Source organism: Salmo trutta, chromosome 3 (assembly GCF_901001165.1).
Source record: "Salmo trutta chromosome 3, fSalTru1.1, whole genome shotgun sequence".
NCBI classification, from domain to species: domain Eukaryota; kingdom Metazoa; phylum Chordata; class Actinopteri; order Salmoniformes; family Salmonidae; genus Salmo; species Salmo trutta.
The window spans coordinates 41,045,886-41,071,327 of record NC_042959.1 but is presented as its reverse complement, the minus strand read 5'-3'; the positions used below and the strand labels follow the sequence as shown (position 1 = coordinate 41,071,327).

Genomic DNA, 25,442 nt, shown 5'->3' with positions numbered 1-25,442 from the left:
GTTTTGTTTAACTGTCTCAACAGAATGAAACAAAAAACGTTTTTATAGGCTATTTAAAGGACATGTAATTGTGGCTAATTTGGACAATATCCCTCGTTTGTTGGTGGTGGTGGCTGTGTGGGTGGACTCCCTAATGGGTTAAACAGCCAATGCATACGGTACATTTCTCAAATGTCCGATAATTTAAGATCTTCCAGGTCACTTGTCTGGGCTTTTGGCTGAGAAAGAAATTGGAAAGCTGATGAATAAAATTGGCACCAATTGACCAGGAGAAATAATGTTATTTTTGCCTTCTCATTGGTGAAAATACCAGTAAATATAAATATATTTGACCGGTCTTGCTTATTGGTCTATGGGTTCATTTGCATAATTTAGTGGAATTAAATTGCCGTGTGTGTATATTCGTTATGTATTTTATTTATCACATGCGCACAGCATACAAATGCTAAGCCTTTGAGCTGAAAATCTGTCAGACAATACTTTTATAAGCCCAATCATTGCACCAAAATTCTAAATGCAATCGTTTGTTAAAAATAGTTATTATGGCCACAATTAAAAAGAGATACTATTTTCAGCCTTATTTCTCATGGTAGTCTAATTGATATGTGCTTCCCATTCACCATTGAAATGCATATCTTAATTTTATTTTATTTAACCTTTATTTAATTAGGCAAATTCTTATTTACAATGACGGCCTACCAAAAGGCAAAGGCCTCCTGCGGGGACGGGGGCTGGGATTAAAACAATTAAATACATACAAATATATAGGACAAAACACACATCACGACAAGAAAGACAACACAACACTACATAGAGACCTAAGACAAACTTTGATTTCATTTAAGACAACAACATAGCAATTCAGCAACACATGACAACACAGCATTGTAGCAACACAACATGACAACAACATGGCAGCAGCACATGGTAGCAGCACAAAACATGGTACAAATATTATTGGGCACAGACCACAGCAAAAAGGGCAAGAAGGTAGAAGACAAAAATACATCATGCAAAGCAGCTACAACTGTCAGTAAGAGTGCCCATGATTGATTCTTTGAATGAAGAGATTTCGATTAAACTGTCCAGTTTGAGTGTTTGTTGCAGCTCGTTCCAGTCGCTAGCTGCAGCGAACTGAAAAGACCAGCGGCCCAGGGATGTGTGTGCTTTGGGGACCTTTAACCGAATGTGACTGGCTGTATGTGGAGGATGAGGGCTGCAGTAGATATCTCAGATAGGGGGAGTGAAGCCTAAGAGGGTTTTATAAATTATCATCAACCAGTGGGTCTTGCGACAGGTATACAGAGATGACCAGTTAACAGAGGAGTCTAGTGTGCAGTGATGTGTCCTATAAGGAGCATTGGTGGCAAATCTGATGGCCGAATGGTAAAGAACATCTAGCCACTCAAGAGCAGCCTTACCTGCCGATCTATAAAGTACGTCTCCGTAATCTAGCATGGGTAGGATGGTCATCTGAATCAGGGTTAGTTTGGCAGCTGGGGTGAAAGAGAAGCGATTACGATAGAGGGAACCAAGTCTAGATTTAACTTTAGCCTGCAGCTTTGATATGTGCTGAGAGAAGGACAGTGTACCACATAGCCATAATCCCAAGTACTTGTATGAGGTGACTACTTCAAGCTCTAAACCCTCAGAGGTAGTAAACACACCTGTGGGGAGAGGGGCATTCTTCTTACCAAACCACATGACCTTTGTTTTGGAGGTGTTCAGAACAAAGTTAAGGGCAGTTGGACACTAAGAAAGCTTTGTTGTAGAGCGTTTAACACAAAATCCGGGGAAGGGCCAGCTGAGTATAAGACTGTATCATCTGCATATAAAAGGATGAGAGAGCTTCCTACTGCCTGAGAGATGTTGTTGATGTAAATTGAGAAGAGCTTGGGGTACTCCCTTGGTGACAGGCAGTGGCTGAGACAGCAGATGTTCTGACTTTATACACTGCACTCTTTGAGAGAGTTAATTAGCAAACCAGGCCAAATACCCCACAGAAACACCAATTCTCCTTAGCCGGCCCCACAAGAATGGAATGGTCTACCGTATCAAAAGCTTTGGCCAAGTCAATGAAAATAGCAGCACAACATTGCTTAGAATCAAGGGCAATGGTGACATCATTGGCAGGAAGATAGGTTTCATCAGCGTGTAACACACCACTTTGCAATGATCTAGAGGCAGTATGCATTTTGAAAACATATGTATATTAATTGTTTGAAACCTGAACATTTTACTACCTATTATGAGGCATGTTTAACCTTGCTTCAAAGTATCCTTGGCAAAGTATGACCATATCCGTGGAGGCAATTATTTGATAAAGACTTCCATATGCCATTGAAACCAGTAGGCTATTTCTCTCACGTTCTATTGTTATTGCGTCTTTAGATTTCCTCTCTTTCTACATTTCTAATGGATATTTTAATCTCTGTCACTTTGATAACAGTGTTTTCCGCTAATTGTATTATGAAACTAAGATTCGCCCGTAACCTACAGCCTTGTGCGCATTGCTGCGCTTATAATGTGATGAAATAAGAGTTGATCAACATTTTAAGCTAAACATTCTGATCTAATGCATCAGACTTGTTGCTTTTTAACTCTTTTTTTGTTTGTAGCCTAGGCCTAGCCTACTGGTGGTATTAATTTGGGATCTATCGTTCCACAACTGTCCCAGAGTTTCTTGGGAATAGGCTATTTCTTTCTTGACAAGTTGACCAGCAGAATAGGTCATTTTTTCTACTATGGGGCATAATAGATTGACATAGGCTAGTGATTTTGCTGTTCATTTCTCGTCTTGTTGGCTGGGGAAAAGCAAATGTCTACAGCTTTTCTAATTCTTCAATGCACATCGGAATTTGGTAAGAAGCCTTTCATTGCATTCTCGACTTGCATGTTTTGTTAAGATGAATTACCATTTAAATGGGATTTCTGTCATTCTGAGCACAGTGAATGGACGTCCTAATCAGGTTATGCACCTAATGCATATGTATCCGGTAAATTTCTCAAATGGCCGGTCAATTAAAATGCTGCCGGTCATATGTCAGGCACCACATTTCCATAACGGAAACCCTGGTCCAGCGCCATATACAGTGCATTCGGAAAGTATTCACACCCATGACTTTTTCCACATTTTGTTACGTTACAACCTTATTCTAAAATTTATTAAATTGTTTCTTTCCCCTCATCAATCTACACTCAATACCCCATAATGACAAAGCAAAAACAGATTTGACATTTTTGCAAATATATTACAAATAAAAAACGGAAATATCATATTTACATAAGTATTCAGACCCCTTGCTCAGTACTTTGTTAAAGCACCTTTAGCAGCAATTACAGCCTCGAGTCTTCTTGGGTATAATGCTAAAAGCTTGGCACACCTGTATTTGCGGAGTTTCTCCCATTCTTCTCTGTAGATCCTCTCAAGCTCTGTCAGATTGAATGGGGAGCTTCGCTGCACAGCTATTTTCAGGTCTTTCCAGAGATGTTCGATCGGGTTCAAGTCCGCTCTCTGGCTGGGCCACTCAAGGACATTCAGAGACTTGTTCCTGAAGCCACTCTTGCTTTGTCTTGGCTGTGTGCTTCGGGTTGTTGTCCTGTTGGGAGGTGAACCTTTGCCCCAGTCTGAGGTCCTGAGCACTCTGGAGCAGATTTTCATCAAAGATCTCTCTGTACTTTGCTCTGTACATCTTTTCCTTTATCATGACTAGTCTCCCAATCCCTGCCGCTGAAAAACATCTCCACAGCATGATGCTGCCACCATAGGGATGGTATTGGCCAGGTGATGATCGGTGCCTGGTTTCCTCCAGACGGGACGCTTGTCAATCAGGCCAAAGAGTTCAATCTTGGTTTCATCAGACCCGAGAATCTTGTTTCGCATGGTCTGAGAGTCCTTTAGGTGCCTTTTGGTAAACTTCAAGCGGGCTCTCATGTGCCTTTTACTGAGGAGTGTCTTCCGTCTGGCCACTCTACTATAAAGGCCTGATTGATGGAGTGCTGCAGAGATGGTTGTCCTTCTGGAAGGTTCTCCCATCTCGGCAGAGGAAATCTGGCGCATGGTCACTTCCCTGACCAAGGCCCTTCTCCCCCAATTTCTCATTTTGGCTGGGCGGCCAGCTCAAAGAAGAGTCTTGGTGGTTCCAAACTTCTTCCATTTAAGAACGATGGAGGCCACTGTGTTCTTGTGGATCTTCAATGCTGCAGAAATATTTTGGTACCCATCCCCAGATCTGTGCCTCGACACAATCCTTTCTCTGCGCTCTATGGAAAATTCCTTCGACTTCATGGCTGGGTTGTTGTTCTGACATACACTGTCAACTGTAGGAACTTAGAAAGACAGGTGTGTGCCTTTCCAAACCATGTCTAATTAATTTAATATACCACAATTGGACTCCAATCAAGATGTAGAAACATCTCAAGGATGATCAATGGAAACAGGATGCACCTGAGCTCAATTTTGAGTCTCATAGCAAAGGGTCTGAATACTTATGTGAATAGGGTATTTATGCTTTACATTTTTTATAATTCGCTTTGTCATTATGGGGTAGATCGATAAGGGCAAAAAATATTTTTATCAGTTTTAGAATACGGCTGTAACGTAACAATATGTGGAAAAAGTGAAGGGGTCTGAATACTTTCCGAAGGCACTGTATGTGGTGCCGGACCAGGGTTTATATATATGGCACCTGAGTTTCCATTATGAAGATGTAGTGCCAGACATTTAACCGGCAGCATTTTAATTTAATTCATATATACTGTATAGTGAGTACAGTGAGCTTCCAGATGGCATCCCTAGCCGCATCTTCAGAGCATGCGCAGACCAGCTGGCTTGTGTGTTTACAGACATATTCAGTCAATCCCTATCCCAGTCTGCTGTTCCCACATGCTTCAAGAGGGCCACCATTGTTCCTGTTCCCAAGAAAGCTAAGGTAACTGAGCTAAATGACTATCGCCCCATAGCACTCACTTCGGTCATCATGGAGTGCTTTGAGAGATTAGTCAAGGATCATATCACCTCCACCCTACCTGACACCCTAGACCCACTCCAATTTGCTTACCGCCCCAATAGGCCCACAGACGACGCAAACACAATCACTCTGCACACTGCCCTAACCCATCTGGACAAGAGGAATACCAACAGATGAAGTCGGAAGTTTACATACACTTAGGCTGGAGTCATTAAAACTCGTTTTTCAACCACTCCAATGTTTCTTGTTAACTTCTTGGTGACAGGGGGCAGTATTCAGAAATTCAGATGAATAACGTGCCCAAATTAAACTGCCTGCTACTTGGGCCCAGAATGTTGGAAATGCATATTATTGGTAGATTTGGATAGAAAACACTCTGAAGTTTCTAAAACTGTTAAAATAATGTCTGTGAGTATAACAGAACTCATATGGCAGGCAAAAACCTGAGAAAAAAATCCAACCCGGAAGTGGTTTGTCGTTTTTCAATTGATTGCCTCGCCAAACTACAGTGTCTGTGGGGTCATTTTGCACTTCCAATGGCTTCCACTAGATGTCAACAGTGTTTTGATGACCTGTTGGCGGGGAGAAGCTCTAACTGTGCGTTCTTGCACTCTTTTACAAATTTGCACAAGTGGCCGCCTCCCTGAATGGACCATCTTCTTTAGTTGTTGCAAGTAGTTCTCAAACTTGAAAGCGCTACAGTTGTCAAGGCAGCCATGTTCTTCAGTATCAGCAGTGAGGTGTAGAAGGGAGTGAACATTATACACGAGAAATGTGTCTCCATACAAAACCCTTCCCTGCTCCACAAAGAAGTTCAGTAAAGCATGAGCATAGGCACTGTGGATTGAAGAAAGTTGAGGAGAAACCAAAATGCACATGGCAACACTGAAGGCCATGAAGTGTGTGTACTGTTCTTTAGACAAGATTCTTCTCAGCACTACTTTCCCAGTATAGAGTAGAAACTGTCTGAGTTCTGTGGCCATCCAATGGTCAAGGTCATCCAATCCCCGTGGTTTGCGAGCAAAGCAGTCTGGAATTGAATCCTTTAGTCGGTTTTAGTCGTTGACTTACCTCCTTGACTTGCACCAACGACAACCTGGCCCCAGTCTTTCCCCTAGTCCACATCATCAAGAGCTTCTGGGTTACTCCAAGGCAACAAAGGTGCATATAGTCAATTGGGAATGACTTCACCATATCAATGGGGAGGATGCAAAAAGGAAAGGTTTTCCCTTCATGGTGATGTTCTGGCTGTACCAATTCCCTAAAGGATTTGTCAGTTCTGAGACACAGGTTTTTTACCTGCGGGTACGTCATCCTCCCATCATACCTGCCTTTTTGTGTGCACCTGCCACAGTAGCCAGAAAACATCTTTATGCATTTTACCATAGCTTTTGCAGGTGCATCACATGTTACAGAACAAACCTTCACTTGCAGTGTTGTGTCTCCCCACTTCAAGCCAGTCTGCATCAACTCTTTAAGCTCCAGCAAAGTGTCATTGAGGAATTCCTGGGAGCTTGGTTTCGATGATGCTATTGCAAGTAACAGAGGAAACACTGTGGGTGGTGATAGATTGATGGAGCACAAAAGTGGCCATAATGACATATTAGTACTTTTGAACAAAGGGAGACCATCCAGATTAAGGGATATTTCTAAAACATTCAAATCTCCAACAACAGATTGAGGATAGATGCTTAGATGTTTCACTAACTCCACCTTCACTTTAAACCTGACAAACTCCACATTAGACTTGACTTCAACAAAAACATTGGTCTTTTCTAGGAGAGTTCTAGCAGTGGAAGGCAAATCTGGGTGACCATTAGACTGCAGCATCTTCAGAAGTGCATCAACAGCATTGTGTTTCACTTGGAAATCACTTATCCAGGTTGCCAGGTCCTCTCTGAAGGTAGAATCTTTTTCAACATCTTCAATGTCAGAGTCAGTTGTCTCCTGAATTGCACAACCAGCATTGGCTTCAGTCTCTGAATCTATGTTACTGTGTGATGGCAGTCTTGGCTTAGTACCACCTACTACCTCATGTTCACCATGTGACTCTTCCTCAGCATGTGTTGGCAGTCTTGGAGGAGTAACTTCCACTGCCTCAAGCTCACCATCTGACTCTTCCTCAGCATGTGTTGGCAGTCTTGGAGGAGTAACTTCCACTGCCTCAACTTTACTATCTGACTCACTTTTGCTGTCAGATTCAGTAGGACTGGTATCTTCACTCTTCGTGTCAGACTGGCTGATGAGACTAGATCCACTTTCATTGTCATTGTCTTCATTCTCTCCCCTTTTTTTCTTAAGGGTGGTTTTCTCCCTTGACAATTTAGTTCAGTATTCTCTCTTTCTTGAAGTACTTGACATCTGTGTTACACCAGCGGATTTAACAGTCTGAAAATGCTTAAAAAATGATATGACAAAGCCTCTACACATACAGTACAAAATGAAATTGTACTGCCTTACTTGTCCATTTAAAATGAATAACCAGTTAGACAACACATAGGTTTACTTTTTTTGAAGACATTTTCAATCTTCAGAACACTACGTAAAGAAACAGAAAGAACATTAATCTCTACTATGCAAGACGTTATCCATAATATCCATCTTGAATCACAACTTAATTAGCTAACTGGCAAGCTTCCTCGCTAGTTAGATAGCCTGACATCATCAAAATGTCTTTATCTGGGGAGCTGGGAGTACACTAACTTACTTGGTTTACATAGTACACACTGGATAACTTACCTTTCGTAAAAACTTCCAAGAGGTGAACTGTGTTCGGTCAGTCGGAGTCAATGGCATCTTCGCTGTTCAGCTGTGTTGTTTAGTACCGTAGGTGTTTCTTTCTGGCTCCAGCCTCAGTATTGTTAGTTGCCACACCCACTTTGATATTTGCAATGACGGATAATGGAGTCAAAAGGAATATTCAGGATGAACCGTCGTCAGGCCACCACTACTGCTAGCTGCTTTATAATGATTTTTTAAAATTATTATTATTGTTATAGGCTACATTCATAAATTAATATAATAAAACAATATTATTTGTAGGTATCGTTCCCTCTTCCATAGGCCTATACTGAGGTCAAAATTACATTATGAATTTCCATACATTTATTAAATCGGTAGAATTATGGAAAAATAAATTGCAGAGGGGAAGAGCTGGATCCACTTCCTTTACTCCAAGCACAAGTATGCTGGCCCCAATATCTTGGGATCTAAAGTACTTATTTAGAACGTAACAAATGTTCCTACACAATTAGAAAGACAACGTTAAAAGTGTACCACCACTTGACTTACAGACGACGTTCCAAAATGTATTTATATTATTCCGATTGTAACGTTATATGAAGACAAAAACCATAGCTCTAAATGTAACCTTATGAAATGTTCCTAGGATATCTCCAAAATAACATGATATTCAGAACCTTTCATGGACTACCAAGGAACATTTTTAAAGTTCCCTTGATGTCTGTATAGCGAACGGATATTTATAACCTCTATAATACTTATTAGAAACGTTATGAATGTGCCTATAATGTCCCAAACGGGCTATGACATTCAGTACCTCTGGAAGACTTAAGGGGAATGTTACAAATGTCTCAGTTACGTTCCTTGTTACCTGGGTGGCTAAGGTGTATGTAAACTTCCGACATCAACTGTATGTAAGAATGCTGTTCATCGATTACAGCTCAGCATTTAACACCATAGTACCCTCCAAACTCGTCATTAAGCTCGAGACCCTGGGTCTCAACCCCGCCCTGTGCAACAGGGTCCTGGACTTCCTGACGGGCCGCCCCCAGGTGGTGACGGTAGGAAACAACATCTCCAACCCGCTGCTCCTCAACACTGGAGCCCCACATGGGTGTGTTCTCAGCCCTCTCCTGTACTCCATGTTCACCCATGACTGTGTGGCCAAGCACGCCTCCAACTCAATCATCAAGTTTGCATACGACACAACAGTAGTAGGCTTGATTACCAATGATGACGAGACAGCCTACAGGGAGGAGGTGAGGGCACTGTGAGTGTGGTGTCTGGAAAACAACCTCTCACTCAACATCAACAAAACAAAGGAGATGATCATGGAGTTCAGGAAACAGCAGAGGGAGCACCCCCCTATCCACATCGACGGGACAGTAGTGGAGAAGGTGGAAAGTTTTAAGTTCCTTGGCATACACATCACGGACAAACTGAAACGGTCCACCCACACAGACAGCGTGGTGAAGAAGGCGCAACAGCGCCTCTTCAACCTCAGGAAGCTGAAGAAATTTGGCTTGTCACCGAAAACACTCACAAACCTTTACAGATGCACAATCGAGCATCCTGTCGGGCTGTATCACCGCCTGGTACGGCAACTGCTTCGCCCACACCTGTTGCTGACAGGTGTATACAATTCGAGCACACAGCCAATTCATGCACAAATCTCCATAGAGAAACATTGGCAGTAGAATGGCCTCACTGATGAGCTCAGTGACTTTCAACGTGGTACCGTCATAGGATGCCACCATTTGAACAGGTCAGTTTGAAAGATTTCTGTGGTAGGCCACACAAGCTCACAGAACGGACCACCGAGTGCTGAAGCATGTAGTGTGTAAAAATCGCCTGTCCTTGGTTGCAACACTCACTTTCAAACCGCCTCTGGAAGCAACGTCAGCGCAAGAACTGTTCGTTGGGAGCTTCATGAAATAGCACGTCCAACAGACGAATCTGGGTTTGGCGGATGCCAGGAGAACGCTACCTGCCCCAATGTATAGTGCCAACTATAAAGTTTGGTGGAGGAGGAATAATGGTCTGGGGCTGTTTTTCGTGGTTCGGGCTAGGCCCCTTAGTTCCAGTGAAGGGAAATCTTAATGCTACAACATACAATGACATTCTAGACGATTCTGTGCTTCCAACATTGTGGCAACAGTTTAGGGAAGGCCCTTTCCTGTTTCAGCATGACAATGCCCCCATGCACAAAGCGAGGTTCATAGAGAAATGGTTTCCAAGATCGGAGTGGAAGAACTTGACTGGCTTGCACAGAGCCCTGACCTCAACCCAATCTAACACCTTTGGGATGAATTAGAATACCGACCTCACTAATGCTATTGTGGCTGAATGGAAGCAAGTCCCTTCAGCAATGTTCCAACATCTAGTGGAAAGCCTTCCCAAAACAGTGTGCCTCTCGAGTGGCGCAGTGTTCTAAAGCACTGCATCACAGTGCTTGAGGCGTCACTACAGACCCGGATTCAATCCCGGACTGTGTCGCAGCTGGAGACCCATGAGGCGGCACAAAATTGGCCCAACGTCGTACGGGTCAGGGGAGGGTTTGGCCGGCCGGGATGTCCTTGTCCCATCACACTCTAGCAACTACTGCGGCGGACAAGGCGCATTCACTCGGACACATTGTACAGTGTTTCCTCTGACACGTTGGTGCGGCTGGCATTTGGGTTAACCTCTCTAGGACCGGCGGGACGAATTCATCCCACCTACGTAACAGCCAGTTGAATCCTGTGGCGCGATTTTCAAATACCTTAGAAATGCTATTACTTCAATTTCTCAAACATATGACTATTTTACAGCATTTTAAAGACAAGACTCTCGTTAATCTAACCACACTGTCCGATTTCAAAAAGGCTTTACAATGAAAGCAAAACATTAGATTATGTCAGCAGAGTACCCAGCCAGAAATAATCAGACACCCATTTTTCAAGCTAGCATATAATGTCACAAAAACCCAGAAGACAGCTAAATGCAGCACTAACCTTTGATGATCTTCATCAGATGACACACCTATGTTATACAATACATGCATGTTTTGTTCAATCAAGTTCATATTTATATCAAAAACCAGCTTTTTTACGTTAGCATATGACGTTCAGAACTAGCATACCCCCGCAAACCTCCGGTGAATTTACTAAATTACTCACGATAAACGTTCACAAAAAACATAACAATTATTTTAAGAATTATAGATACAGAACTCCTCTATGCACTCGATATGTCCGATTTTAAAATAGCTTTTCGGTGAAAGCACATTTTACAATATTCTCAGTAGATAGCCCGGCATCACAGGGCTAGCTATTTAGACACCCAGCAAGTTTAGCCTTCACCACTACTCCGATTTACTATTAGAAAAGTTTGATTACCTTTGATGTTCTTCGTCAGAATGCACTCCCAGAACTTCTACTTCAATAACAAATGTTGGTTTGGTCCAAAATAATCCATAGTTATGTTCCAACAGCGGCGTTTTGTTCGTGCGTTCAGGACACTATCCGAATGGTAAATAAGGGTCACGCGCACGGCTCATTTCGTGACAAAAGATTTCTAAATATTTCATTACCATACTTCGAAGCATGTCAACCGCTGTTTAAAATCATTTTTTATGCCATTTTTCTCGTAAAAAAAGCGATAATATTCCGACCGGGAATCTGCAATTAGGTAAACAGCCGAAAGAAAATATATCACTGGGTCGACTCGGGCACGCGCCTAATTCCTTTGTCCTCTAATCGGCCAGTTGTCAAAAGCGATAATGTGTTTCAGCCTGGGGCTGCCTCGACATCGTTCAGCTTTTTCCCGGGCTCTGAGAGCCTATGGGAGCCGTAGGAAGTGTCACGTTACAGCTAAGATCCTGACTCTTCAATAAACAGAGGCAAGAACAACAACACCTTGTCAGACAGGCCACTTCCTGCATGAAATCTTCTCAGGTTTTTGACTGCCATATGAGTTCTGTTATACTCACAGACACCATTCAAACAGTTTTAGAAACTTTAGGGTGTTTTCTATCCAAAGCCAATAATTATATGCATATTCTAGTTACTGGGCAGGAGTAGGCACCAGATTAAATCGGGTACGTTTTTTATCCGGCCGTGCAAATACTGCCCCCTATCCCCAACAGGTTAATGGCCATGATTTTGGAATTAGATGTTCGAGTAGGTGTCCACATACTTTTGGTCATGTAGTGTATGTTTCCAAACACTTCTACATTAATGTGGATGCTACCATGATTACGGAAAGTCCTGAATGAATCATCAATATTGAATAGTGAGAAATTTACAGACACTCAAATATCACACCCCCATGACCTGCTAACCTCTCACCATTATAATAGCAGGGGTTAGCATTTTTGGGGGTGTATGATATTTGTGCGTCACTGTCAGTAGTACGCATTTGCATTCCAAAACGGTATTGTATTTTGAAATTTGTGAAAGGCAAATTCACAGCCACAACTAACCATAGGGGTTCTTAATGTTTTGTATACTCAGTGTATATGCTCATAAACACAACTGCAATTTTCCCACACGACAATGCCAAATTCACAACCCATACCAGTAGAATACGATGTCAAATACAGTATGTTTTACCCATGCACTCTCTCTGTCTGCAGGCATTCGGCCGCCTATCATGAACGTGCCCATGAACCCACGGCCCCTGGTGGCCCTGCTGGACGGGCGTGACTGCACCATAGAGATGCCAATCCTAAAAGACGTGGCCACTGTGGCCTTCTGTGATGCCCAGTCCACCCAGGAGATCCATGAGAAGGTGCTGCCCTGCCTCTCCATGCCAAATGATTATCTGTCTGCTCAGCTTAATTTACATGCTACCTCTTTCATGTTAATTCAAAAAAGACTCCCTGGCCTAAAACCAGTATTTGTTGACCATACTATAAGCAAGACCTTGTGCTGCTAAACAAGCTTGCTAACATACCGTAACTAACGATGTCCTAAAAACAATAGCCAGGCTGTTAAGACCATCTCTCTCTTCCTCAATACACTTTTAGATTTGTGTATTGTATTGTGAATTGTTAGAAACTACTGAGCTGTTGGAGCTAGGAACACAACCATTTCGCTACACCAGCAATAACATCTGCTAAACATGTGTATGTGACCAATACAATTTGATTTGATTTGAAAGATTAGCTACTACTACAAGAGCCCAATGGAGAGCCCATGTCAGGGCCTTTGGAGTAAACAACACAGCCACAGTTAATGCAGTTTGCTTTGAATTCTGATGACACATTAGTTAAAAGTGGTCTTTTCTATTATTTATTTTTATTTTACATTTTTTCACCTTTATTTAACCAGGTTTACAACTGCGACCTGGACAAGATAAAGCAAAGCAGGTCGACACATATAACAACACAGAGTTACACATGGAGTAAAACAAACATACAGTCAATAATGCAGTAGAAAAATAAGTCTACATACAATGTGAGCAAATGAGGTGAGATAAGGGTGGTAAAGGCAATAAATAGGCCATGGTGGCGAAGAAAATACAATATAGCAATTAAAACACTGGAATGGTAGATTTGACAGTAGATGAGTGTGCAAAGTAGAAATACTGGGGTGCAAAGGAGCAAAATAAATAAATAAATAAATACAGTAGGGGAAGAGGTAGTTGTTTGGGCTATTTATAGATGGGCTATGTACAGGTGCAGTGATCTGTGAGCTGCTCTGACAGCTGGTGCTTAAAGCTAGTGAGGGATATGTGTTTCCAGTTTCAGAGATTTTTGTACTTCGTTCCAGTCATTGGCAGCAGAGAACTGGAAGGAGAGTCGGCCAAAGGAGGAATTGGCTTTGGGGGTGACAAGTGAGATATACCTGCTGGAACGCGTGCTACGGGTGGGTGCAGCTATGGTGATCAGTGAGCAGAGATAAGGCGGGACTTTACCTAGCAGGGTCTTGTAGATGCCCTGGAGCCAGCGGGTTTGGCGACGAGTAAGAAGCGAGGGCCAGCCAACGAGAGCGTACAGGTCGCAGTGGTTGGTCGTATATGGGACTTTGGTGACAAAACGGATGGCACTGTGATAGACTACATCCAATTTGTTGAGTAGGGTGTTGGAGGCTATTTTGTAAATGACATCGCCAAAGTCGAGGACAGGTAAGATGGTCAGTTTTACGAGGGTATGTCTGGCAGCATGAGTGAAGGATGCTTTGTTGCAAAATAAGAAGCCAATTCTAGATTTAGATTGGAGATGGAGATGTTTTATGTGAGTCTGGAAGGAGAGTTTACAGTCTAACCAGACACCTAGGTATTTGTAGTTGTCCACATATTCTAAGTCAGAACCGTCCAGAGTAGTGATGCTGGACGGGCGGGCATGTGCAGGCAGCGATCGGTTGAAGAGCATGCATTTAGTTGTATGGCATTGAAGCTCGCCTGGAGGGTTGTTAATACAGTGTCCAAAGATGGGCCAGAAGTATACAGAATGGTGTCGTCTGCGTAGAGGTGGATCAGAGACTCAGCAGCAGCAAGAGCGACATCATTGATATATACAGAGAAGAGAGTCGGCCCAAGAATTGAACCCTGTGGCACCCCCATAGAGACTGCCAGAGGCCAGGACAACAGGCCCTCAGATTTGACACACTGAACTCTGTCGGAGAAGTAGTTGGTGAGCCAGTCGAGGCAATCATTTGAGAAACCAAGGCTGTTGAGTCTGCTGATGAGGATGTGGTGATTGACAGAGTCGAAAGCCTTGGCCAGGTCAATGAAAGCAGCTGCACAGCACTGTTTCTTATTGATGGCGTTTAAGATATCGTTTAGGACCTTGAGCGTGGCTGAGGTGCACCCATGACCAGCACTGAAACCAGATAGCATAGCGGAGAAGGTACGGTGGGATTCGAAATGGTCGGTGATCTGTTTGTTAACTTGGCTTTCAAAGACCTTGGAAAGGCAGGGTAGGATAGATATAGGTCTGTAGCAGTTTGGGTCAAGAGTATCCCCCCCTTTGAAGAGGGAGATGACCGCAGCTGCTTTCCAATCTTTGGGAATCTCAGACGACACGAAAGAGAGGTTGAACAGGCTAGTAATAGGGGTTGCAACATTTTCGGCAGATCATTTTAGAAAGAAAGGGTCCAGATTGTCTAGCCCAGCTGATTTGTGGGGGTCCAGATTTTGCAGCTCTTTCAGAACATCAGCTGACTGGATTTGGGAGAAGGAGAAATGGGGAAGGCTTGGGCGATTTGCTGTGGAGGGTGCAGTGCTGTTGACCGGGGTAGGGGTGGCCAGGTGGAAAGCATGGACAGCCGTAGTAAAATGCTTATTGAAATTCTCAATTATAGTGGATTTATTGGTGGTGACAGAGTTTATATCCTCAGTGCAGTGGGCAGCTGGGAGGAGGTGCTCTTATTCTCCATGGACTTTACATTGTCCCAGAACTTTTTTGAGTTTGTGTTGCAGGAAGCAAATTTCTGTTTGAAAAAGCTAGCCTTGGCTTTTCTAACTGCCTGTTGGTTTATTGGTTTCTATTGGTTTATTGGTTTCTAACTTCCCTAAAAAGTTGCATTTCACTGGGGTTGTTCGATGCTAATGCATATGCCACAGGGTGTTTTTGTGTTGGTTAAGGGCAGTCAGGTCTGGAGAGAACCAAGGGCTATATCTGTTCCTGGTTCTAATTTTCTTGAATGGGGCATCCTCTACTGACGGGATGAGGTCGATATCCTTCCAGGATACCCAGGCCAGATCGATTAGAAAGGCCTGCTCACTGAAGTGTTTCAGGGAGCGTTTGATAGTGATAAGTGGAGTTGACTGCTGACCCATTACGGATGCAGGCAATGAGGCAGTGATCGCTGAGATCTTGGTTGAAAACAGCAGAGGTGTATTTAGAGGGCAAGTTGGTTAGGATGATATCTATGAGGGTGCCCGTGTTTACGGCATTGGGGTTGTACCTGGTAGGTTCATTGATCATTTGTGTGAGATTGAGGGCATCAGGCTTAGATTGTAGGATGGCCGGAGTGTTAAGTATGTCACAGTTTAGGTCACCTAGCAGCACAAAATCTGAAGATAGATGGGGGGCAATCAGTTCACATATGGTATCCAGAGCACAGCTGGGGGCAGAGGGTGGTCTATAGCAGGCGGCAACGGTGAGAGACTTGTTTTTAGAGAGGTGTATTTTTAAAAGTAGAAGTTCAAATTGTTTGGGTGCAGACCTGGATAGTAGGACAGAACTCTGCAGGCTATCTCTGCAGTAGATTGCAACATCGCCCCCTTTGGCCATTCTATCTTGTCTGAAAATGTTGTAGTTAGGGATGGAGATTTCAGAGTTATTGGTGGTCTTCCTAAGCCAGGATTCAGACATGGCTAAGACATCCAGGTTGGCAGAGTGTGCTAAAGCTGTGAATAAAACAAACTTAGGGAGGAGGCTTCTAATGTTAACATGCATGAAACCAAGGCTTTTACGATTACAGAAGTCATCAAAAGAGAGGGCCTGGGGAATAGGAGTGGAGCTAGGCACTGCAGGGCCTGGATTCACCTCTACATCGCCAGAGGAACAGAGGCGGAGTTGGATAAGGGTACAGCTAAAAGTCATGAGAATTGGACGTCTAGGACGTCCGGAACAGAGAGTAAAAGGAGCAGATTTCTGGGGGTGATAAAATAGATTCAAGGTATAGTGTACAGACAAAGGTATGGTAGGATGTGAATACAGTGGAGGTAAACCTAGGTATTGAGTGATGATGAAAGAGATATTGTCTCTAGAAACATCATTGAAACCAGGTGATGTGGATGGTGGAACGGAAGGGTTGGATAAGGTATAATGTGCAGGGCTAGAGGCTCTACAGTGAAATAAGCCAATTAACACTAACCAGAACAGCAATGGACAAGGCATATTGACATTAAGGAGAGGCATGCTTAACCGAGTGATCATAAGGGTCCAGTGAGTACTGAGGTTGGTTGTGGTCACGGCGATTCAGACAGCTAGCCGAGCAATGGGTGGCAAGCTAGCAGAAGATGGACGTCTGTTTTTAGCCACCCCGTGTGTTTCCGTTGGTAGATTAGTGGGTTCCGTGTGGTAGAGCGGACCAATCCAATTGTCAAAATAGTTATAGTTATAGTGGCCCAAGAAGATTGTTCGATAGACCTGTTCAGATAGCAGCCGATATGCTCAAGACAGCTAACGATTAGCGGGCCGCAGTTAGCAGATGGGTATTCAGGTTACGTTGCGATGGAGGGGCCAGTTGAATAACTCCCTCGGGCAGATAACGTTGGAATTCCAGTCGTGAAGGCCCGGTGGGGCTCCGCATCAGCAGTAAAACGGGTCCGGATAGGTTTTTGTAGCCCAGGAGTGGCTGATGGAACTCTTCAGCTGGCTAGCTCCAGGATAATTGGTGTTTGCTCCGGAATTGACATTAGTCAATAGTCACTCGGATAGCAGCTAGTCAGCTGCAAGATCCAGGTGTAAATGTCCAGAGCTTGTGGTAGAAATTCGGGGATATGTAGAGAAAATAGGTCCGGTATGCTCTGGTCTGAGTCGCGTTGTACAAAACTGGCGATAGCTTTACGAGGTGAATAATACTTTTGAAAAAAGATTAAAAATAAAAAAACAGATCAGCACCACATTTGGTGAGGCGGGTTGCAGGAGTGTTTCGAAGTTGAGTTTCTAGAAAAAAATATACAAAAAGACATGTGAAGAAAAAGACAAAAAGACATACACATGGGACAAGACGAGGACAAAGGATGTCTGACTGCTACGCCATCTTGGAAAGCTTGAAGAAGCTATAGAAATACAATAGAAACGCAATAGAAACGTTGTTTCTTGAACTATTGTCCTTTTTCTTCTGTCCTTATTTTGTCTTTCTTTTCTTCTGTTAAATAGATATTCTTTGTTATTCTTTGTTAACCAGGAGAGTCCCTAGCAACTGCTTAGCAACTGGTAAACAATTCAGCTAGCTAAGATAACTGTACAATTTTGTGAAAAATAGTTACTTTTTCAAAAGCCTACCTTCTTTGTTTGTTGCTTGTTTTGTCTCCAATTCAGTCTTGCATTTTCGTTTGCTTTTTTCCAATGTACTTCACTCTAAAAAACTCTAAAAAAGCATGTAAATTTCAATATCTATATATTTTTTTAATTATTGAAGGGTGCTATATAACTGTCCTCTGTGTACTAAACCTGAGAGCTTTCTGTTGGCAGGTACTGAACGAGGCTGTAGGAGCTCTAATGTACCACACCATAACGCTAATAAGGGAGGACCTGGAGAAATTCAAGGCACTTCGGATCATCGTCCGCATAGGCAGTGGCTTCGACAATATCGACATCAAGTCGGCTGGAGATTTAGGTGAGGCCCTGCACTACTCTTTCTCAACTTTATATTAGATGTTCACCCAAAGACTTGCAGGCTTACTAGGTCAAATATTATATACACTGCTCAAAAAAATAAAGGGAACACTAAAATAACACATCGTAGATCTGAATGAATGAAATAATCTTATTAAATACTTTTTTCTTTACATAGTTGAATGTGCTGACAACAAAATCACACAAAAAGAATCAATGGAAATCCAATTTATCAACCCATGGAGGTCTGGATTTGGAGTCACACTCAAAATTAAAGTGGAAAACCACACTACAGGCTGATCCAACTTTGATGTAATGTCCTTAAAACAAGTCAAAATGAGGCTCAGTAGTGTGTGTGGCCTCCACGTGCCTGTGTGACCACCCTACAACGCCTGGGCATGCTCCTGATGAGGTGGCGGATGGTCTCCTGAGGGATCTCCTCCCAGACCTGGACTAAAGCATCCGCCAACTCCTGGACAGTCTGTGGTGCAACGTGGCGTTGGTGGATGGAGCGAGACATGATGTCCCAGAGGTGCTCAATTGGATTCAGGTCTGGGGAACGGGCGGGCCAGTCCATAGCATCAATGCCTTCCTCTTGCAGGAACTGCTGACACACTCCAGCCACATGAGGTCTAGCATTGTCTTGCATTATTAGGAGGAACCCAGGGCCAACCGCACCAGCATATGGTCTCACAAGGGGTCTGAGGATCTCATCTCGGTACCTAATGGCAGTCAGGCTACCTCTGGCAAGCACATGGAGGGCTGTGCGGCCCCCCAAAGTATTGCCACCCCACACCATGACTGACCCACCGCCAAACCGGTCATGCTGGAGGATGTTGCAGGCAGCAGAACATTCTCCACGGCGTCTTCAGACTCTGTCACGTCTGTCACATGTGCTCAGTGTGAACCTGCTTTCATCTGTGAAGAGCACAGGGCACCAGTGGCGAATTTGCCAATCTTGGTGTTCTCTGGCAAATGCCAAACGTCCTGCACGGTGTTGGGCTGTAAGCACAACCCCCACGTGTGGACATGAAGTCTGTTTCTGACCTTTTGAGCAGACACATGCACATTTGTGGCCTGCTGGAGGTCATTTTGCAGGGCTCTGGCAGTGCTCCTCCTGCTCCTCCTTGCACAAAGGCGGAGGTAGAGGTCCTGCTGCTGGGTTGTTGCCCTCCTACGGCCTCCTCCACATCTCCTGATGTACTGGCCTGTCTCCTGGTAGCGCCTCCATGCTCTGGACACTACGCTGACAGACACAGCAAACCTTCTTGCCACAGCTCGCATTGATGTGCCATCCTGGATGAGCTGCACTACCTGAGCCACTTGTGTGGGTTGTAGACTTCGTCTCATGCTACCACTAGAGGGAAAGCACCGCCAGCATTCAAAAGTGACCAAAACATCAGCCAGGAAGCATAGGAACTGAGAAGTGGTCTGTAGTCACCACCTGCAGAACCACTCCTTTATTGGGGGTGTCTTGCTTATTGCCTATAATTTCCACCTGTTGTCTATTCCATTTGCACAACAGCATGTGAAATGTATTGTCAATCAGTGTTGCTTCCTAAGTGGACAGTTTGATTTCACAGAAGTGTGATTGACTTGGAGTTACATTGTGTTGTTTAAGTGTTCCCTTTATTTTTTTGAGCAGTGTAATTTTCTGCATGTTATGGAATTCCATTTAAAACAAAGTGCAACTGCTCAGATCTCCAAAATAAAAACAACTTTTTTATAAAGTAAACTAAAGTAAACCTTACACTACGAGTAGCTGTTTACAATAGTCCTCTCCCCCAATAGGGATAGCAGTGTGTAACATGCCAGCAGCATCTGTGGAGGAGACAGCGGACTCCACACTGTGTCACATCCTGAACTTGTACAGACGAACCACGTGGCTTCACCAGGCACTGCACGAGGGCACCAGCGTACAGAGCGTGGAGCAGATCAGAGAGGTGGCGTCCGGAGCGGCGCGGATCCGCGGGGAGACACTTGGCATCATCGGCCTCGGTTAGTCCGAGATCTTTCAGTACAATGTTGTATTACACTACCCAACTAGCTATTAGCTGAAGATATGATTGTGGATAATTGGTTGTTAAAACCTCTTACATCTACACGTTCCGCTAGCGGAACGTCTGCTCCAATATCCAATGATGGGCGGGGCGCGAAATTCAAACTCCTCTAAATCCGAAAACGTACACTTTTCAAACATATGACTATTTTACAGCTATTTAAAGACAAGACTCTCCTTTATCTAACCAAACTGTCCGATTTCAAAAAGGCTTTACAACGAAAGCAAAACATTAGATTATGTCAGCAGAGTACCCAGCCAGAAATAACCAGACACCCATTTTTCAAGCTAGCATATAATGTCACAAAAACCAAAACCACAGCTAAATGCAGCACTAACCTTTGATGATCTTCATCAGATGACACATCTAGGACATTATGTTATACAATACATGCATGTCTGTTCAATCAAGTTCATATTTATATCAAAAACCAGCTTTTTACATTAGCATGTGACGTTCAGAACTAGCATTCCCACCGAACACTTCCGGTGATTTTACTAAATTACTCACGATAAACGTTCACAAAAAGCATAACAATTATTTAAAGAATTATAGATACAGAACTCCTCTATGCACTCGATATGTCCGATTTTAAAATAGCTTTTCGGATGAAGCACATTTTGCAATAATCTAAGTACATAGCCCGGCATTACAGGGCTAGCTATTTAGACACCCTGCAAGTTTAGCCTTCACCAAAATCACATTTCCGAAAAGAAAAATGTTCTTACCTTGCTTGTTCTTTGTCAGAATACACTGCCAGGACTTCTACTTCAATAACAAATGTAGGTTTGGTCCCAAATAATCCATCGTTATGTTCCATCAAGACGTTTTGTTCGTGTGTTCTAGACACTATCCCAACGCTAAATCTCGGCCATGAGCATTACGCAAAATATGACAAAAAAATTCTAAATATTCCATTACCGTACTTTGAAGCATGTCAACCGCTGTTTAAAACCAATTTTTATGCAATTTATCTCGTAGAGAAGCGATAATATTCCGACCGGGAATCTGCCTGTCTGTATACTGAGGGAAAAAAAGAAAGCCGGGGGCGGGGCGGGTCGCGAGCGTAAGGCTTAGTCCATTGAGTGACCACTTAGCTTTTGCTCTCGTGTGCTTCAGCCAGGGCTTTGAATTACGTCATTCCTGTTTTTCCCGGGCTCTGAGACTCCATTGTTGACGTGCGAAGTGTCACGTAAGAGCAGAGATCCTTTGTAAACGATAGAGATAATAAAGAAGGGCAAGAAATGTTCAGACAGGGTACTTCCTGAACAGAAGCATCTCAGGTTTTTGCCTGCCATAGGAGTTCTGTTATACTCACAGACACCATTCAAACAGTTTCAGAAACTTTGGAGTGTTTTCTCTCCAAAGCTAATAATTATATGCATATTCTAGTTTCTGGGCAGGACTAATAATCAGATTAAATCGGGTACGTTTTTTATCCAGCCGTGAATATACTGCCCCCTAGCCATAAGAGGTTAAAATATGGGATTGTTCAGTAGTGTTCGATAGCTTTTCTATATGCCATTGTTTGCTGTGAATTGTTACTTAACAGGCATGGTATATGCTGTAAGGATTTCACCTTTATTGCATCCCTTTGGTGTAACTACAGTATTTACCTGTCTGTGAATTACTCAAATGTCCATGTTGCGTTGTTGTGTATCCTCAGGTCGTGTTGGCCAGGGTGTAGCACTCAGAGCCAAAGCGTTTGGGTTCAATGTGATCTTCTATGACCCATACCTGTCTGACGGGATGGAGCGAGCCCTGGGCCTGCAGCGGGTCAACACCCTCCAGGATCTGCTTTTCCACAGCAACTGTGTCACCCTCCACTGCAGTCTCAATGAGCACAACCACCACCTCATCAATGACTTCACCATCAAACAGGTCAGGGACATGACGCATGTACACACACAATCTAAATTAGGCCTACAAAAAGGGGGGACACATATTGTACAATACGGGTGGACAACTTTGATTTAAGAAGTGGGGGGACATATCTTCTAAAAAAAAATGTCTCCAGTCGGATAAACACTCCAAATAGCCTACCCGACCTCTCAGTGGCGTGCCCATAGTCCTAAAGCACTTTAAAAAATCAAAAATATATTTTAGATTTAACACTTTTTTGGTCACTACTTGATTCCATGTGCGTTATTTCATAGTTTTGATGTCTTCACTATTATTCTACAATGTAGAAAATAGTAAAAATAAAGAAAAACCCTTGAATGAGTAGGTGTGCCTCTGGTAAGCAGCCTCTGGTAAGACATGGGGCGTGGGCCTATGCATATTTGTAAACAACAGCTGGTGCATGATATCTAAGGAAGTCTCGAGGTTTTGCTCGCCTGAGGTAGAGTATCTCATGATAAGCTGTAGACCACACTATCTACCTAGAGAGTTTTCATCTGTATTTTTCGTAGCTGTCTATATACCACCACAGACCGATGCTGGCACTAAGACCGCACTCAATGAGCTGTATACCTCCATAAGCAAACAGGAAAATGCTCATCCAGAGGCGGCGCTCCTGGTGGCCAGGGACTTTAATGTGGGGAAGCTTAAATCCATTTGACCAAATTTCTATCAGCATGTTAAATGTGCAACCAGAGGGAAAAAAACTCTAGACCACCTTTACTGCACACACAGAAACATGTACAAAGCTCTCCCTTGCCCTCCATTTGGCAAATCTGACCATAATTTTATCCTCCTGATTCCTGCTTACAAGCAAAAAAATTTAAGCAGAAGCACCAGTGACTTGGTCAATAAAAAAGTGGTCAGATGAAGCAGATGCTAAACTATAGGACTGTTTTGCTAGCACAGACTGGAATATGTTCCGGGATTCTTCCAATGGCATTGAGTACACCACATCAGTCACTGGCTTCATCAATAAGTGCATCGATGATGTCGTCCCCACAGTGACTTTTAAAGACTTTTAAAAGAAAGACCTTTTAACCTGCTAGGGACAGACATTCCGCTAGCGGAACGCCTCACCAATATCCAATGGTAGAGCGTGGCGCAAGATACAAATACCTCAAAAATGCTATAACTTCAATTTCTCAAACATATGACTATTTTACACCATTTTAAAGACAAGACTCTCGTTAATCTAACCACATTGTCCGATTTCAAAAAGGCTTTACAGCGAAAGCAAAACATTAGATTATGTCAGGAGAGTACCCTGCCAAAAATAATCACACAGCCAGTTTCAAAGCAAGCATATATGTCACAAAAACCAAAACCACAGCTAAATGCAGCACTAACCTTTGATGACCTTCATCAGATGACACTCCTAGGACATTCATTATGTTATACAATACATGCATGTTTTGTTCAATCAAGTTCATATTTATATCAAAAAACAGCTTTTTACAATAGCATGTGATGTTCAGAACTAGCATACCCACCGCAAACTTCCGGTGAATTTACTAAATTACTCACGATAAACGTTGACAAAAAACATTATTTTTTAATTATTTTTAAAATTATTTTTAGAATTATAGATACAGAACTCCTTTATGCAATCGCGGTGTCAGATTTTAAAATAGCTTTTCGGCGAAAGCACATTTTGCAATATTCTGAGTACATAGCCCGGCCATCAAGAAAAATTGGATTACCTTTGCTGTTCTTCGTCAGAATGCACTCCCAGGACTTCTACTTCAACAACAAATGTTGTTTTGGTTCCAAATAATCCATAGTTATATTGAAATACCTCCGTTTTTTTTGTGCATTCAGGTCACAATCCGAAGGGTGACACGCGAGCGCATTTCGTGACAAAAAATTCTAAATATTCCATTACCGTACTTTGAAGCATGTCAAACGCTGTTTAAAATATTTTTTTTGCTATTTTTCTCGTAAAATAGCGATAATATTCCAACCGGGCGACGTTGTATTTATTCAAAGGCTGAAAGAAAAAAACGGAGTCGTCTCGTGGACGCGCATCTCCAGTGTCACTGTTCCCAGCCTGACCACTCACAAAAACTTCTGCTGTTTTTCGCCCAGAGACTGCAGACACCCCATTACACTTTCTGGTGCCTTCTGAGAGCCAATGGAAGCCTTAGAAAATGTCACGTTACAGCACAGATAATGTATTTTTGATAGAGATGCCACAGAAGGAGAACAAATTGTCAGACAGGGCACTTCCTGTATGGAATCCTCTCAGGTTTTGGCCTGCCATATGAGTTCTGTTATACTCACAGACACAATTCAAACAGTTTTAGAAACTTTAGAGTGTTTTCTATCCAAATCTACTAATTATATGCATATTCTAGTTTCTGGGCAGGAGTAGTAACCAGATTAAATCGGGTACGTTTTTTAGCCGGCCGTGAAAATACTGCCCCCTATCCCAAACAGGTTGTAAAGACCTTTTTTTAAGACCTTTAATCAGGTCAACAGTCATAAGGCCGCAGGGCCAGACGGATTACCAGGACGTGTACTTCAAACATGCGCTGACCAACTGGCAAGTGTCTTCACTGACATTTTCAACCTCTCCCTGTCTGAGTCTGTAATACCAACATGTTTCAAGCAGACCACCATAGTCCCTGACCACCAAGGACCCTGGGACTAAACACCTGGTAAGGGTAGGTAACAACACATCTGCCACGCTGGCATTTGGCACGGGTCCTCAGATCCTCAAAAGGTTTTACAGCTGCACCATCGAGAGCATCCTGACAGGTTGCATCACTGCCTGGTATGGCAACTGCTCGGCCTCCGACCGAAAGGCACTACAGAGGGTAGTGTGTACGACCCAGTATATCACTGGGGCTAAGCTTCCTGCCATCCAGGACCTCTATACCAGGCGGTGTCAGAGGAAGGCCCTAAAAATTGTCAGACTCCAGCCACCCTAGTCATGGACTGTTCTCTCTGCTACCGCACGGCAAGCGGTCCCGGAGCGCCAAGTCTAGGTCCAAAAGGCTTCTAAACAGCTTCTACCCCCAAGTCATAAGACTCCTGAACATCTATTCAAATGGCTACCCAGACTATTTGCATTTGATTTGTGTCCAAACCTTTGACTGGTACTGTATATGCGGATGATACTGTTGGTCTGTCAAAACTACAGTCAGATTTTATAGCATCAACCGAGAATGTGATTAATAATAACATAAAATGTGTTTTCTATTGGGTGATTACAACATACATTTTACAAGTAAGAACCACTCACTGATATCTGACTTTTTGAATACTTTATACTCCAGCTATATGTATCCCTTCATCTATAAGCCCACTAGAGTGACCAGTTTATCTGCCACCCTTATTGATAATATTATTTACAAAATCTTTGAATAATGTCGCTAATACAGGTTCTTTATCCTGACATTTCTGACCACTTTCCAATTTTCCACTTCTCTTTGGCAGCTGGAAATGAACAGATGGGAATGATTAGTAGTATTAAATGTAGAATATTTAACC

At 43.1% G+C, this 25,442-nt stretch overlaps 1 protein-coding gene across 2 annotated transcripts in view; it reads left to right on the top strand.

Annotated features, from left to right (window-relative positions):
* Nucleotides 1-25,442, top strand: part of LOC115175139 (C-terminal-binding protein 1-like) — a 40,896-nt gene that overhangs the window by 9,680 nt on the left and 5,774 nt on the right. For both annotated transcript variants that reach the window (XM_029734357.1, XM_029734363.1), the window contains 4 exons: nucleotides 12,328-12,482; nucleotides 17,845-17,989; nucleotides 19,780-19,986; nucleotides 21,715-21,929. In XM_029734357.1, the coding sequence (XP_029590217.1) occupies nucleotides 12,328-12,482; nucleotides 17,845-17,989; nucleotides 19,780-19,986; nucleotides 21,715-21,929 (722 nt within the window). The remainder of the gene's footprint in view (nucleotides 1-12,327; nucleotides 12,483-17,844; nucleotides 17,990-19,779; nucleotides 19,987-21,714; nucleotides 21,930-25,442) is intronic.